A 15,442-nucleotide genomic window follows, 5' to 3' on the forward strand; every position below is an offset into this window, starting at 1 on the left:
TGAGAGTACAGGCCTGTGCCACCAGACTTGGCTCCATGTCTTGAATTTCTGCAACTTTGTCACATGTTTATTGGGAACTGACCACTCCCAATCTGACAATGGTTCTAACAACAGGCTATTGCTGGTTGTCTTTTCGTTCCTTCCTTCACGGGTTTCCGTAGAGTACTTGTAGATACTGACTGTAGTTGCACGTGGTCGCTGTGTTAGTCAGCTTTCCACCACTGACAAGATGCCTGAGAAAATGAGCTTAAAAGAGGGGAGATTTGTTTGGGTTCCTGGTCATTTGCCTCCATTGTCTATGCATCATGATGGGGAGAGGCAGGACCCAGGGATGGGGGCTAGTGTCAAAGCAAACTTTCTCACACGGTAATCAGGAAGCAGGGCAGATGGGAATTCTATATTGTGTGACCCTGCTCTTCTGACACTTTGTAAAGCATCTACCTGGAGCACACAGACAATGTCCTGAAGGCCATAGAGGAGATTGCTGGTGTTGGTGTCCCAGAACTGGTCAATGCTCCCAAAGATGCATCTTCCTCTACGTTCCCTACATTGAGCAGGTAAGAGAGTTTTTGCTCCACTGTCCTCCATCTAATTCTGACCTAGAGGGTAAACTCACCCACTCCTCTGGCAGCAGAAGTCTTGCTGTGTATTCTTTCCAAGAGCTCTCGGTCCAAGTGTATTCGTTACATTTCCTATCACTCTGATAAAATACCTGACAGAACAATCTGAAGGGAAAGGATTTATTTTAGGTCACAGTTCCAGTCTGTTGTGGCAGCTAAGTATGGTGTCAGGATCTGCTCCGTTCTCAGTGGCAAGAGCGTGAGGATGCAGCTTGTTCACGTGACTCAAAACAGGAACTAGTGAACAGGCCAGAATCAGGATCAGGTGCTACCTTCAAAAGCCTCCCCACTCCACCAGCCAGGCCAACTTCGCAGAGGCTCTACACAGCCTTCACAATAGTTCTGTGGGCTAGCTAGGGCCCTGCTCAAATCATGAACCTGTCAGGATTTGAGGATTAAAGCATTCACGGTGTGTAAAAGGATCTCACAAGGGAATGTAGTATCACTACCAGTTTCCACAGACAAGGAAGAACTGTTTGTGCTTTTTTAATCCTTTAAAGTTAAGACTCGTGGGGTTGGGGATTTAGCTCAGTGGTAGAGCACTTGCCTAGCAAGCACAAGGCCCTGGGTTCGGTCCCCACTCTGGAAAAAAATAAAAATAAAAAAAATAAAAAATAAAGTTAAGACTTGTGCTGAGGTTGTAGCCCACTGATAGCATGTGGGAGGCCTGGGTTTAGCTCCCAACACACCAAAATTGATAGAAATGAAGACTGACTCCCGACCATCCTTCTACTACACTTCTGCCTGGAGAAGCAGTTGACTTTGGACCTGATGGTTTGTCTCCTAGTGCCGACAGTTACCTTCTGCTTGTATAGTCAGTCCAGTTTATCAGACACCTTCCCCTTGTTTGATCTTAACTCCTGGGAGGTACAGGTATCATCACCACTGTTTACTCTTGAGCAAAATGGAGGTTAGAAAGAATTTCTCCCGCTTACAATCAGTGAAGGGAACACAGAACCCCAGCTTACACTTGGCTTCCCCTTCCATACCACCGCTGCTTCCTGCATCATGGGCTCACTTTTCCAAGCTCATTTCACGGTCTCATAGGCCATTTGCTTCGGCTGGTGCTTCTGTGTGTGCTCTCTCCTCTCCTTTCCTCCCCTCCCCTCCCCTCCCCTCCCCCTCCTCTCCCCTCCTCCCCTCCCCTCCCCCTCCTCTCCCCTCTCCTCTCTCATCTTGTCTAGTCTAGGCTGGCCTCCAGCTCGCTGTGTAGTTGAGGATGCCCTTGAACTTCCAGTTCTCCTGCCTTCACTTTCTCCTTAGTGCTTGGATTGCGGGCATGCACCGCCGTGTCCACCTCATGTATGCTGAACCCAGTGCATGGTAGGCAACCACTCTTACCTGCTGAACAACATCCCAGCCCCTGGGCTCATTTTTAATTCTTTCCATTTGCCTCTTTCAGTGAAAAAACATTCAGAGACAGGGGCGTAAATGACTGTTGCTCTTCTGGCTTCTTCCTACAGGGAACTTCCTAGAAGCTTCTTGTAGACAGTGCATCATGTGGGTCTTCATGCCTTTCCTCCTTATAGGCACACCTTTGTCATTTTCTTCCGTGTGATGATGGCTGAACTCGAGAAGACAGTGAGAGGTCTTCAGGCTGGCACAGCAGCGGACTCACGGCAGGTGGTTCAGGCATTCCCCTCAAAAAGAAAAGGCCTTTGGTTCCATGGGCAGTGTTGATTCTTTTATCTCTTGGGTGTAGAGTTTCTCCTAAGCTGTTTCCTTTCAGTTACCAAAAGCTAGGAGTTCTTTCAAAAGGCTTCTGGTTTGGTTTCTTTTCCCTCTGGGTGGAAGTGAGAACTGAGCTGTCTCCCTGCTTCTGCTGGGTTTGCCACTTCCCACCTGGCGTAAAGAGCGCCACGCTGTCTGAGATGCTGGGGGTCGTGGCAGCCTCCCAGTCAGAGCTGAGGTAGATGGGCATCTCAGAAGCCAGAGATGTGATGGCCAGCAGAAGCGTTTACCTCCTTAGAAGTAACTGATTCTGTGAGGCGCTCTGATGCCGTCACAGTGTATGTGAACCTGCTGATGAGTACACTGGTTGCCACATCTCCTCAGAAGGGAAAATGGACAAACTCTATTAGTGGGGGGGCAGTAAAAGTGTTTGGCTGTGACTCAGAGGCCTGTGTTTGGCTGTCCCCCAGGTTCATGAAGAGAAACTTCTCTATTGGAACATGGCTGTTCGAGACTTCAGTATCCTCATCAATCTGATGAAAGTATGGGGCCTTGACCTTCCTCTCCAGCCAACCCTGACCTGCCTCTCCAGCCAACCCTGACCTGCCTCCCTAGTTAATCCTGACCTGCCTCACTAGCTAACCCTGATCTACCTAACCAGCCAACCCTGACCTGCCTCCCTAGTTAACCCTGACCTTCCTCTCCAGCCAACCCTGACCTTCCTCACCAGCCAACCCTGACCTGCCTCTCCAGCCAACCCTGACCTTCCTCACCAGTCAACCCTGACCTTCCTCACCAGCCAACCCTGACAGGAGGGCTCTGCTTTCCAGAATTACCTACTTGCTGTTTTCACCCTTCCTTGGGTATTTCCTCCCTTCCGTGACCCTCTACTCATCCAGGGTAACTCCTTCTTCTGGCCACTATGGTTCTCCCCCGCTTTTCTTTTTGCCTGTATCACAATATTTTCTACCTGTCATTGCCCCATTTTCTCCCATCTTGCCTTGGATCCTCTGATCTGAGTCACTTCCGACGCTGATTACCTTTATTGTCCTTCAAGCACAGTGCTCTCTACTGTTGGATTATGCACAGGCTGCTCTATAGGCTGTAAATGTTATTCCCTCTTCTCTCCATCTCATACGGTCATTCTGAAGGTTGCAGATCAAAGGGCCAGCCTCTAATAATGCCCTTTGCAGCATCCTCGGTTTGAGTCAGTGTCTTGATCTTTTGCTCCTTTCTTGCTTTTCTTGGACTTAAGTTATGAGAGTTTCTTTATTCTGTAATTGCTTTTCTATTACACTGTTGACAAGCCTTCTTCATTTTAGAATTTCCTGCATCACTCAGGGCTATGCTGTACTTAATGGGAAAAGCTGGAATACTCAAAGGAGACAATCTCAGTTTCGGTCTCTTGTCTTTCTCCTGTCTAGGTATTTGACAGTTACCCTGTTCTGCATGTGTGTTTAAAGGTAAGAGATTTCATAGGCTCTGTTCAATGTATTTCCTTCCTGTGGGTCATTTCAGAGGGGCCTCAGCTGAATAGAATTGCCTTATACGTCTTTTACATGCCAGAGTCTGTGCTAACAGGTTGTAGTTCAAGGAAGACATTGGATAACATTTCCTACAGTAGTTGGAGGCAATTTTCAACTGAAGGCAACTTTCTCATGAGTTGGAGAATTGTTGGTCAAAACATTAGAACTCGGTTGAATGCCTCCCGAGCAACTGAGTTTAAGAGCAGTGTTCATGGTGGGCCTGGTGGTGTACACCTTTAATCCCAGCACTTGAGAGGCAGAGGCAGGCAGATCTCTGTGAGCCTGAGGTCAGCCTGGTCTCCACCGGGAGTTTCAGGTCAGCTAGGGCTGCATAGTGAGACCCTGCCTCAGACCAGCCACAGACCAGCCAACCAACAAAAAGAGCAGTGCTCACCCTCACCCTGCCACCAGTGCTTCTGGGTAGTGGAGGACGAGGTACGGATGGTTTCCCTTTTTAAAGTCGTACAAGGACCAGGGCTATGGGTGTTGCTTACTTGTAGACAATCTGCTTAGTATGTGCGAGGCCCCAAGTTCAGTCCTTTGCATCACAAGACAAGTGAAAAGGAGTCTTTGGGGTGGTTTGAATGTGGGAATTGATACTCTGACAATTGTATAACCCTTCTCTTCTCCTATGGGGATTTCCCTGCCTGGCCCTAGATTTGATGGTAAACCCAAAAGGAATGTTATGGAGAAAATGCTTCTTCTGTACTCTTGGTGTCTTGGTACCCCATTCTTGGTATCTTGTGGCCTTCCCTCTTTTTCACTCTCTCTACTCTGGTACAGTGTAGGAGATGAGCAGATTGGAGGAGTGATTTGATTGGAAATGGGCCAATGTTCCCTTGGTCCTCTCAGAATTTCTCATTTTGAGAATGAATTATCCTTGTGGATGGAGTTCAGCCGCTGCTCTGTGTTCTTAGAGCTGAACAAGCGTTCTGGCCATTGTCTGTGTCTGAGTCCAAGAGTCTACCTAATTCTGGAACTTCTTTATATAGCAGGCCTATGTACTTTTCAACTTCAGTTTTATCCTCCAAAGTAACTTTTTGGACCACTCCCAATTTATTTTGAATGTACACAAGTTAGTGGCCTATGCTGCCTCCTCTGAGGGCTTTTCACATAAAAATCCCAGCCAGAGTTCAGCACTGTCTCTCTCCTCAGTATGGACGTCACTTTGTGGAAGCATTTCTGAAGCAGTGCATGCCGCTCCTTGACTTCAGCTTTAGAAAACACCGGGTAAGAGCTGAGAGCAGAGCGTTGCCTGCCAGGGCTTGCTGTGGGTATTTCTGAGTTGGGCTGGGGTACAGCAGACTGTTGCCTACGCTCTGAGCAGCAATTTACGTGACACCATGCCAGTTATGGCGAAGTGCCCAGGTAAGCTGAGCCTCTCAGATCACTGTTGAGACCCACCTCCACGCTTCTCCCCAGTCTTTGCTTGTTGCCTTTAACTGTGCTTCACGGTGCTGCTGTGATCCACCAGGCTCTCCTGCGGCGGTGTCTCTGCAAACACTCTGCAAGCCACTTGGACTATAAAATAGGCTTGATAGACTCTTAGAGCCAGTTGGCACTCAGGATTCAGCATTCCTCTCTGAGGGCCAGACTCAGTTGATTATTAGCATAGGCAAGGACCTGCAGAATTTATCCTCCCTGGAGGCCTTGCTGCAAGAACATCTTGCATCTGAAGTAATATTAGAATGTTATACCAGAACATTTATAAATTTTGTTGTTGTTAGGAAGATGTCCTGAGCTTGCTGGAAACCCTTCAGCTGAACACAAGGCTACTTCATCACCTTTGCGGACATTCCAAGGTAAGAGAGGACCAGGGCTCACGACGAAGCATAACCAGCCATGTCCTGAAACTCAGTCTTCCTGCTGAGATTACAGGCATGGACCACCAAACCTAGTTTTCAACCCTGTGTCCAAACACAGTGTAGAGTCAGCAAATCCTTTGTTGCCAGATGAGCCTGGCAGTTGTCTAAAGGGAAAGTTTTGTGTTTGGACTCAAATTCTATAGCTGTTTCCTCTAGAAGTGCTCCCGAGGACCCAAGTGTAGTTGTGCACACGTATAATCCCTGCACTTAATTAGAGTCTGGCTGGCCTAGGCTACGTGGAAGACACTGTCTCAGAACAAACCAACAAACCAGAGTCCACTTCTGGGGAAGAGAGCATAGAGCGCTCCTAGATGAGTTCCTGTTATAAAGTGTCCTAGAGTTGGGGGTTCTGTTGCTGTGATGAAACACCATGACCAAAAGCAACTCAGGGAGGAAAGAGTTTATTTGGCTTACATATCCTTTGAAGCCAAGTCAGGAACTCAGTGGGCAGGTACCTGGAGTCAGGAGCTGATATAGAAGCCCTGCTTACTGACCTACTCCTTGTGGCTTTCTCAGCCTGCTTTTTAATAGAACCCAAGACCACCAGTCCAGGGGTGGCCCCACCCATAATGGGCTGAACCCTCCTACATCAATTAATAATTAATAAAATGTGCTACAGACTTCCTACAACCCAGTCTTGTGGAGGCATTTTCTCATTTGAGGATCCCTTCTCCCAGGTGACCCTAGCTATGTCAAGTTGACATAAAACTAGCCAGCACACAAAGACCTGCAGATGGGAGGACTGTTGGGTGGTAACTGCTGGAGCCTGGAAGTATTCCCAGCCAGCCATCTTAGAGCTTTTCAGCTATAGGACTTGGTTGTCTCTTGTGAGAACATTTGAGTATTAAAAGTCTTCTGTAGGCGGGGTGGTGGTGGCGCACACCTTTAACCCAGTACTTGGGAGGCAGAGACAGGTGGATCTCAGTGAGTTTGAGGCCAGCCTGGTCAAAGCAAGTTCCAGGACAGACAGCCAGGACTGTTACAGAGAGAAACCCTGCCTTGAAAAACCAAAAAAAAAAAAAAAGTCTTCTCTAAGCCAGGTGACATGGCACATGCCTTTATTCCCAGCTCTTGGGAAGCAGAAGCAGGTGAATCTTTGTAATTTCAAGGCCAGCCTGATCTACAGAGTGAGTTTCCAAGGCAGCCAGAGCTACATAGTGAGGTTGGGGGATACAACAGCAACATATCCCTCCAGTTGAAGCTCTTGAACCATTGTCACACTTGAAGGAACATAGAAACAGTGGTTGCTTTTTTTGGTCCCTGGCAGACCAAGTGATTTTTTGAGCCATTTCTTGCCACTCATTTCTTCCCTGGTTTTATGTTTAGAAGAAACTGAGCTGGAATTTCAGGGGCTTAAAGCTGACCAGAGCTAATTTTTGTGTTTCATATCATTAAACACACCTTGGGGTAATTTGCTGACGATTAGTCAACAGAGCTTATACCAGGCAGCTAGAGGTGGTGGTGGTGTGTCTTTGAATCCTGAGTTTTTAGCTGACAGTCTTTTTGGAGTGCTTATCAAACTATCACTGTTTGATGGACCATGTCCCTGGGCCGTATTCACCAGACATGTCCTCTTATTCTTCGGGTATGACACATTCAGACATTTCTGTAAAAGAAATGTGAAGCATGATGATAAAGCTGGATGCTTTCTTTCTCTTCAGATTCACCAAGACACAAGACTCACCAAACATGTGCCTTTGCTCAAAAAGTCACTGGAGCTGTTAGTTTGCAGAGTCAAAGCCATGCTTGTCCTCAATAATTGTAGAGAGGCTTTCTGGTTGGGTACTCTCAAAAACCGAGACTTACAGGTAAGCCCAAAGTTTAGACCATCAGTTATGAGCTCCTAAGCCCATTTGTGAGAGCATCAGAAGAAATATGAGACATCACCTAGGCCCTGTTCTCCTAATAAGACTGCTTTTAGCCAGGCCTGGTGGCACAGGCTTGTAACCCAACTACCTGGGAGGCTGAGGCAGAAGGATCATAAATTCAAGGTTTGCCCAGCTACAGAGTGATTTCAAGACCAGCCTGGGCAATTTAGCAAAGCTGTCAACAAAATTAAAAGTAAATAGAGGGCTTAGGGATAGAATACTTATCTGGCTTGTATATATAAGGAACTAGATGCAATCCCCATTAGTGGGAAAAGAGACTACTGTTATCATGTCTGTGGTTGTTTAAGATTATAAGACGCCGGGCGGTGGTGGCGCACGCCTTTAATCCCAGCACTCGGGAGGCAGAGTCAGGCGGATCTCTGTGAGTTCGAGGCCAGCCTGGGCTACCAAGTGAGTTCCAGGAAAGGCGCAAAGCTACACAGAGAAACCCTGTCTCGAAAAACCAAAAAAAAAAAAAAAAAAAAAAAAAAAAAAAGATTATAAGACTAGCTAGGTGGTGGTGGTGACGCACGCCTTTAATGCCAGTGCTTGGGAAGCAGAGCCAGGAGGATCTCTGTGAGTTCCAGGCCAGCCTCGTCTACAGAGAGAGATATCCAGGACAGGCACCAAAACTACACAGAGAAACCTTGTCTCAAAAAACAAACAAACAACAACAACAAAAAGATTATAAGACTAAAGAGACATGGGCTGGAGAGATGGCTTAGTGGTTAAGAGCACTGACTGCTCTTCCAGAGGACCCTGGTTCAATTCCCAGCACCCACATGGCAGCTCACAACTGTCTGTAACTCCAGTTCCTGAGACCCAACACCCATGGCAAAAACACCAATGACCGTGAAATAAAAATAAATAAATTAAAAAAAAAAAAGACTAAAGAGACAGCTCAACAGTTAAGAGCACTGGCCACTCTTTCAGAGGGCTCAGGTTCAATTCCCAGCACTTACTTGGTGGTTTACAACTATCTGTAACTCTAGTTCAGGGGTCCAACTCCCTCTACTTGCCTCCATGGGCCTGCATGCATGTGGTACACAGACACACATGCAGGTAGAACAATAATAGATGTAAAAATAAAGGTTAAAAAATTTCAAAATACTATTTAGCGTGGCAGTGGTGATGCATACCTTTAATCCCAGTACTCAGGAGGCAGAGGCAGGCAGATCTCTGTGGGTTTGAAGCCAGCCTGGTCTACAGAGTGAGTATATAAAATGAAGAATATAAATGAATAAATGAGAATATAAAAAATGAAGCTTGTATAGAATTATGTATCAGTTCCATGGGCATCTCAGAAACCTGGAATTGAACAGCGTTTCCCTAAATGATAGATCAGAAGTTGTTATGTTTTTGTTTTTATAATATTCTTATGAAAACTTTTCTTTTTTAAAAAAGTTATATGTATACAATGTTCTGCCTGTGTGTATGCCTGCATGCCAGATGAGGCCACCAGGTCTCATTATAGGTGGATGTGAGCCACCATGTGGTTGCTGGGAATTGAACTCAAGACCTCTGGAAGAGCAGCTAGTGCTCTTAACCTCTGAACCATCTCTCCAGCCCAGTTGATATATTTTGAATGGCTAGAATATTTCTTCTCTAATACTTAGAAACTTGGCCTTTCTCAAAACCATAAATGTGCTCATTACAACCCCCCATTTCTTCTTCTGCTTCTACATTTAGGGTGAAGAAATTGTTTCCCAATATCCCTCTTCCCCAGAGAGCACTTCAGAAGACAGTGAGGATGGCATAACATCCCATGTCTCCAGGAGCAGAGCAACAAAGGTATCTGCACAGGCTAGTATGGTATTAGTAGAGCATTTTATTAAGTATTCTTTGTTAGCACAAAGTAGAGAATTTTCTCTGTGTATGTCTATTGTTAAATACTTCTGTGCCCATCTCCATTCCCTACAAAAAGCTTATATGAATGCTTTGGGATCCATAAAATACAATTGCATTATCTGAGGCTCCCTCAAGTATCTCTCAAGGTGTGTTGAAAATTTGTTTACAACTTAAGGGGAATTATATCTCAGTGGTAGAGCATGTACTTAGCATGTACATATTTGTGCATTCAATCATCTGTACCAAAAACAAAGTGTAGATGTTTTTCTCCCAGTATATAGTGCCCTGTTTTCCATGATCTTGTATGTAAATGTGTTTTAGAAGGGAGAAAAGACCAGCATGTTCTGTGTTAAAAATGAATTTAAACCATTTCAACTTTTTTTGGCAGGCCTGGCTGGCCTAGAACTTACTATGTAAACCAGGCTAGCTTTGAATTTGCAGAGATATGCCTGTCTGTGCCTCCCAAGTGTTGAGATTAAAGGCATGCACCACCATGCCTGGCCATTTCAGCTTTTTTTTTATATATGTATGTGTATTTTTTTGCACGTGTTTTTCTTTGCATCATATGTGGGGTGCCTGTGGGTGCCAGAAGGGCCTGTTGAACCCACCCTCACACCCTTCCAGGAATGAAATTAGAGTTGTGAGCTACCATGTAGGTGCTGGGAGTTGAACCTGGGTCCTCTGTAAGAGCATCCAGTGCCCTTAACACTGATCCATCTCTCCAACCCCTCACCTTGTTTTTACAAAATTAAAATAAATCAGAAGCCTAGAGTCAAGCTGCCACTACAGAGGAATAAAATAATACAGGTCCTCGTTTTCTGTGGACAGATGCTTGTGTGAATTTAATATAAGCTAAATAAAAATAGGTGCATAAAGTTTTGCTCAGTTCACTTTTCTGGATACCAGGCAGTTTAGCTAAAAGCTGTGCACAGAAAGACTGTGCATTATGAAGTCTGTAGGCTCTATTTTAGTCCATAATAGATCTCTTCTTGCTCTTATAAGGAATCCAAGGTGGTCAGTATGCTATGCTTCCAGTACAAAAACATGTCCTTGTAGAGGAGCAAACCGGTTTCATGCTGGACTCCTGTTGATATATCCCAGTACTTGTAATAACCATTGCTTTACACACACAATACATATACAATTTTGCTTGTTTATTTGTTCCTTTTGTGTATGCAGAGCCTTGCTATGTAGCCCAGACTGCCTTTGAACTCACAATCCTCCTGCCTTAATCTCCTGAATCTTGGGACTACAGAGTTGTACCATACTAAGCCTTGCTCTATATTGAATTGATAGTGTGACTTTGTTTCTGTGTTTTGTGCCTGAAGAGCAGCTGGAAAGCTCTGGCTTATTTAAAGATCATGCAGATTTAGTTCATTTTTAAATAATTCAGTATCAAAATGACCTCTCAGGCTGAATGTGGTGGTTCACATCTTTTTTTTTTTTTTGAGCTGAGGATCGAACCCAGGGCCTTGTGCTTGCTAGGCAAGCGCTCTACCACTGAGCTAAATCCCCAGCCCTGGTGGTTCACATCTTTAATCATAGCACTATGGATAGAGGCAGATGGATCTCTGTTAGTTCAAGGCCAGCCTGGTCCACATAGCAAGTTTTGAGCCAGATAGGGCTGCACAGTAAGACCCTGTCTCAACGAAACAAAAACCTTTCTCTATGGCTTATAGTTCATGGCAAGAATTATAGGGGAGCCGAGCACATGCCTTTAGTCCTAGCACTTAGGAGGCAGAAGGAGGTTGGTCTCCTGAGCTTGAGTCTAGCCAAGGGCTACATAATGAGACCCCATCTCAGAAAACAAAGAAAAAAAGAGCTGAGCATGGTTGAATGTGCCTGTAATCCCAACACTTGTGAGGTGGAGGAGGCTCACAAGCTCAAGGTCCTTCTTGGCAACATAATGAGTTTGAGATGATTTTGAGCTACATGAGATCTTTTCTCAAAACAAACAAACAAAGAAAAACAAAACAGGAGGGGACTTCTGCTTTAGCTTACAAAGGTTTTTAAATTTTCATTGCTTTTAAGAACAGAAATGGCTGGGTGGTGGTGGCACACCTTTTTTTTTGTTTGTTTGTTTGTTTTTTGAGACAGGGTTTCTCTGTGTAGCTTTGGAGCCTTTCCTGGAACTCACTCTGTAGCCCAGGCTGGCCTCGAACTCACAGCGATCCGCCTGCCTCTGCTTCCCAAGTGCCAGGATCAAAGGTGTGCACCACCACACCACCACCACCACCACCACCACCACCACCACCACCACCACCCAGCAAGTGGCACTCACCTTTAATCCTGGCACTCAGAAGGTAGCGGCTAGCCTGGTCTACATAGAGAGTTTCACAACAGCCAGGGTTATTACACAGAGAAACCCTTGTCTTGAAAAAACAAACTAAAAAAAAAAAGAAAGAAAAGAAAATGGTGTTGTGTACATCTGTGAGAGCTGTGTTGCAAAAACTGGGCTCAAGTACTTTTTTTTCTCTTCATCCTTTAGGATGGGGAAGATGAAGCAAGTGATGGACAAAAGGACCAAGATAGTGATGAAAGTGAGGACAGCTCTGATTAGACCCCGGGGACACAACTGCCCCTTCCTCGTCTCTGCAGTCTCTTACCCTTTTCTTTGGGGGATGGAAGTCTGCTCTCTGCCTTTTCAACCATAGCTTCCTGTTTCTCCTTCAAGAAGGGGTTTTTGTTTAACTGAGCAGTGGACTTCACAGATTGTCCAATATCCAGGTCCTGGCTCAGGATTCCAATGTAGCATCCGCCAGTGGTTTGGATAAATATGGCCATGCTGCTTCTGCAGAGTAAATGCTCTGGCTAGCCTTCAGGGGCTAATTTTAAAACTTAGGAAATAAATTCTTTTCTGAGTTTTGCCCTGGGGCAAGACCTTCCTCCTCACTTTAGATGTGTCTCGTTACTCAAGGTTGTGCAATCATACTGGTGCAAACAGCATTAAAAAGTATTGTTTCCTTTGGGAGGAGTGACTTGAGCCTTGTGTCAGTGACCCAGAAAGTCAGAAAGAACATCGCAACTACCTTTGAATTGGGTTTTTGTTGGGTTTTTATTTTGTTTTGTGACAGGGTCTCTCTGTACCCTGGCTGGCTATTGTGGTATTTGTTCTGTTGGCCAGAAGGGTCTTGAACACCACTTTGATTTTTTTTTTTTTTTGGACAAGGTTTCTCTGTGTAACAGCCTAGCTGTCGTCCTGGAACTCACTCTGTAGACCAGGCTGGCCTCAAACTCGCAGAGGTTCGCCTGCCTTTGCCTCCCAAGTGATGGGATTAAAGGTGTGTGCCACCACTGCCCGGCTCCTTTTGAATTTTTAAACATTTTTTTGTGTGTGTAGGCACATGTGCGCTATGGTGCACATGTGGAGCACAGAGGACAACTGCTGGAAGTGGGTTCTCTCTCCAACTCGTGGCTTCCAGGAATCAGAATTCCAGACCTTTACCTGCTTAGCCCCCTGCTGTGGGATGTTCTGTATGGCAAATGTGTTGCTGTGATTGGTCAATAAATAAATCACTGATTGGCCAGTGGCCAGGCAGGAAGTATGGGCAGGACAAGGAGGAGAATAAAGCTGAGAAGTGGAAGGCTGAGAGAGACACTGCCAGCCGCCACGATGACAAACAGCATGTGAAGATGCCGGTAAGCCACGAGCCATGTGGCAAGGTATAGATTAATGGAAATGGATTAATTTAAGCGGTAAGAACAGTTAGCAAGAAGTCTGCCACGGTCATACAGTTTGTAACCAATATAAGTCTCTGTTTACTTGGTCGGGTCTGAGTGGCTGTGGGACTGGCAGGTGAGAGAGATTTGCCCTGACTGTGGGCCAGGCAGGAAAGCTCTAGCTACAGCCCCCACACCAGCTTGCTTTGAAATTTTTTGGTTATTAGTATAAAACAAAGGAAGAAAAGACATCATCAAACATCTGCTGGCATTGTGTATATATATATATAGTATTTATTTCCACATTATTCTGAATTATGCCTAGAATCTAGTTGTAAGAATCATACAAAATAATTAGAGTTTATTAGAAACAGAACATCGGGAGCTAAAACAGGGGATTCTCTTGTCTTCTGCCAGAAAACCCAGTCTCAAGGCTGCTGTCAAGCTCTTCCTTGCCGTGCTATTACGATTATTTAGTATTTGTTATTCTTTTTACCCATACTGGTATTAAAGTTATGTCTTGTTGTTGACATTTGTTTGAGGAGGGAAAGCTGTTTTTAAGTTAGTCCTTAAACCACACACAGATTTTTGACCCCTTCTTCCTCTGGTACCCAGACATCCACACTTGTCTTTTCTTGGCATCCCTTTTCTTTGCCAGTTCACGGCTGTCTTTGGCATTTGAGTGTGTTCACACTAGGCTGGCTTGTTTGTATGGTAGCTTAATCATTATCACATCTATGTGTCAGTATTAGGCTGACTGAATGGCCATTCAGCTGTACAGTGGAAATGTTCTTCCTTGCTCAGTATCATTGGTTGGTCCTGTTTCTGAAGAGAAAGGGAGGAGGAATACTTGTCCCAGCTTGACTGAGAGACGATACAGCTGGCATGATGTTACGGTGTAAGCTTTGGTCCATACCAGAGAGCATGGGGTGGAGCACAGGGGTCAGATGGAGACCCTCTACTTGGAGTGCTGCAGGGCAAAGGTGCACTTCTTGTACGTCGAGTAGAGCAGGAGGATGGAGCGGAGCATCTGTTTGCACATAGTCACTGTCATCTGGATCTGAGGCTCCTTGAGTCCAGTGGGCCACTGGTGTTCCCTGCTGATAATTTTGCAGAAGGCTGACTTGTCTGAAACTCTGAAGGTTCCAGTCCACTTGGGTGGCTGGGCTGTGATGACTCTACCGAAAACAGAATCTACTCCCTTGAGACGGACTGGCTGGGGCTTCCTCACAAGTCCTTTCTTGTTAGTCACTGCTCGGAGCTCTGAGGTGTGACGGGGTAACCTGGGGCTCTCTCCAGGTGCCACAAGTGGGCTGTCTAGGACGAGAGTGACTTCTTGAAAGCACAACTGCACCTCAAGGTCAGAAGGGGTGTGTGGGAAGCAAGGAGAGGCCCTAAAAGGGTGTTTGGAGCAAGGGGTAGGTGTTGTATGCCGCAGCCATTGGAAGCTCTCATCCAGTGGGGTCCATGGTGACCAGAGCTGGTATCCTGCCATTGACAGTCCTAAAGGAAAGGAATCAGACATGGAATTTCCCTGCTGTGCTTTGTGGGAGGGGAGAGGCGTGGCTGTTCAAATTCACATTGTCTCATTACTGACTTAAAACTTAGTGGTCCCCACTGAACAGATGCCAGTACGTGGCAGGAGGGGTCAATAGATCTGTAAAGGGCAAAAGATACTGACTGTGGCCACTGCTGCACACACTGAAACTTCCCCTGTAAGAAAGTTCATCCATGCTACAGATGACATGGATTTGTCTGAAATGCAGTATCTCAGTCAGTGCCTCTGGTGGGCACAAGCAGCTGGACTTCATGATGAGACATTATTTGATGAGAGGAAACTCAGCCCATGTCTTACACGCATTTGTCCTTGGTATAACCCTTAAACTAGCAGTTTTAACTTCATTATGGATTTGGTAGAAATGCAAGCTCTTGGGGCCCCGTCTCAGACCTACTGAATTAGAAATGTGTTTACATGTATGTAAACCCTTCAAAGGTTCTGTTGCACCTCACAGTTTGCAGACTACTTACAGTGTGGCTTTTAGGAATCTCCCGTTTTCACTCTTCCTTATGGAGTCATCCGAGAAAAACAGTACCTGGCTTGGTGGCTTATGCCTTACTATAATCTTAATGCTTGGAAGGTAGAGGTGGGGGGGGGGGTCATCACAAGTAGGTGGCCAGACTGTTTACATAGTGAGTTCCAGGCTAGCCAGAGCTACATACGTAGTGAGTGGGGGGGAAAGTACTGGAGAGATGGTTCAACAGTTCAGAGTACTTGCTACTTGCTCAGGGGACCTGAGTGTGGTTCTCAGCTCCCATGTCAGGCATCTTACAGCTCCCTGTAACTACAGCTCCAGGGGATCTAACAGGGGGATCTTCTGTTTTCT

At 45.7% G+C, this 15,442-nt stretch overlaps 2 protein-coding genes across 2 annotated transcripts in view; one reads left to right on the forward strand and one right to left on the reverse strand.

Annotated features, from left to right (window-relative positions):
• Positions 1 to 12,366, forward strand: part of Fancd2 (FA complementation group D2) — a 70,146-nt gene extending 57,780 nt beyond the window's left edge. The window contains exons 35-43 of the mRNA XM_052721240.1: positions 435 to 557; positions 2,150 to 2,243; positions 2,762 to 2,833; positions 3,716 to 3,754; positions 4,973 to 5,047; positions 5,545 to 5,619; positions 7,344 to 7,490; positions 9,240 to 9,341; positions 11,887 to 12,366. Of these exons, the coding sequence (XP_052577200.1) occupies positions 435 to 557; positions 2,150 to 2,243; positions 2,762 to 2,833; positions 3,716 to 3,754; positions 4,973 to 5,047; positions 5,545 to 5,619; positions 7,344 to 7,490; positions 9,240 to 9,341; positions 11,887 to 11,958 (799 nt within the window). The 3' untranslated portion in view covers positions 11,959 to 12,366. The remainder of the gene's footprint in view (positions 1 to 434; positions 558 to 2,149; positions 2,244 to 2,761; positions 2,834 to 3,715; positions 3,755 to 4,972; positions 5,048 to 5,544; positions 5,620 to 7,343; positions 7,491 to 9,239; positions 9,342 to 11,886) is intronic.
• A 986-nt stretch (positions 12,367 to 13,352) lies between these two features.
• Fancd2os (FANCD2 opposite strand) lies at positions 13,353 to 14,610 on the reverse strand. The gene has a single exon (XM_052721241.1). It carries the CDS (start codon positions 14,581 to 14,583, stop codon positions 14,017 to 14,019), a length of 567 nt encoding a protein of 188 aa, XP_052577201.1. The 5' UTR covers positions 14,584 to 14,610; the 3' UTR covers positions 13,353 to 14,016.
• Positions 14,611 to 15,442: the final 832 nt, after the last annotated feature.

The sequence above is a fragment of the Peromyscus californicus genome, unplaced genomic scaffold (assembly GCF_007827085.1).
Source record: "Peromyscus californicus insignis strain IS unplaced genomic scaffold, ASM782708v3 Scaffold_6__1_contigs__length_162567912, whole genome shotgun sequence".
Taxonomy (NCBI): domain Eukaryota; kingdom Metazoa; phylum Chordata; class Mammalia; order Rodentia; family Cricetidae; genus Peromyscus; species Peromyscus californicus.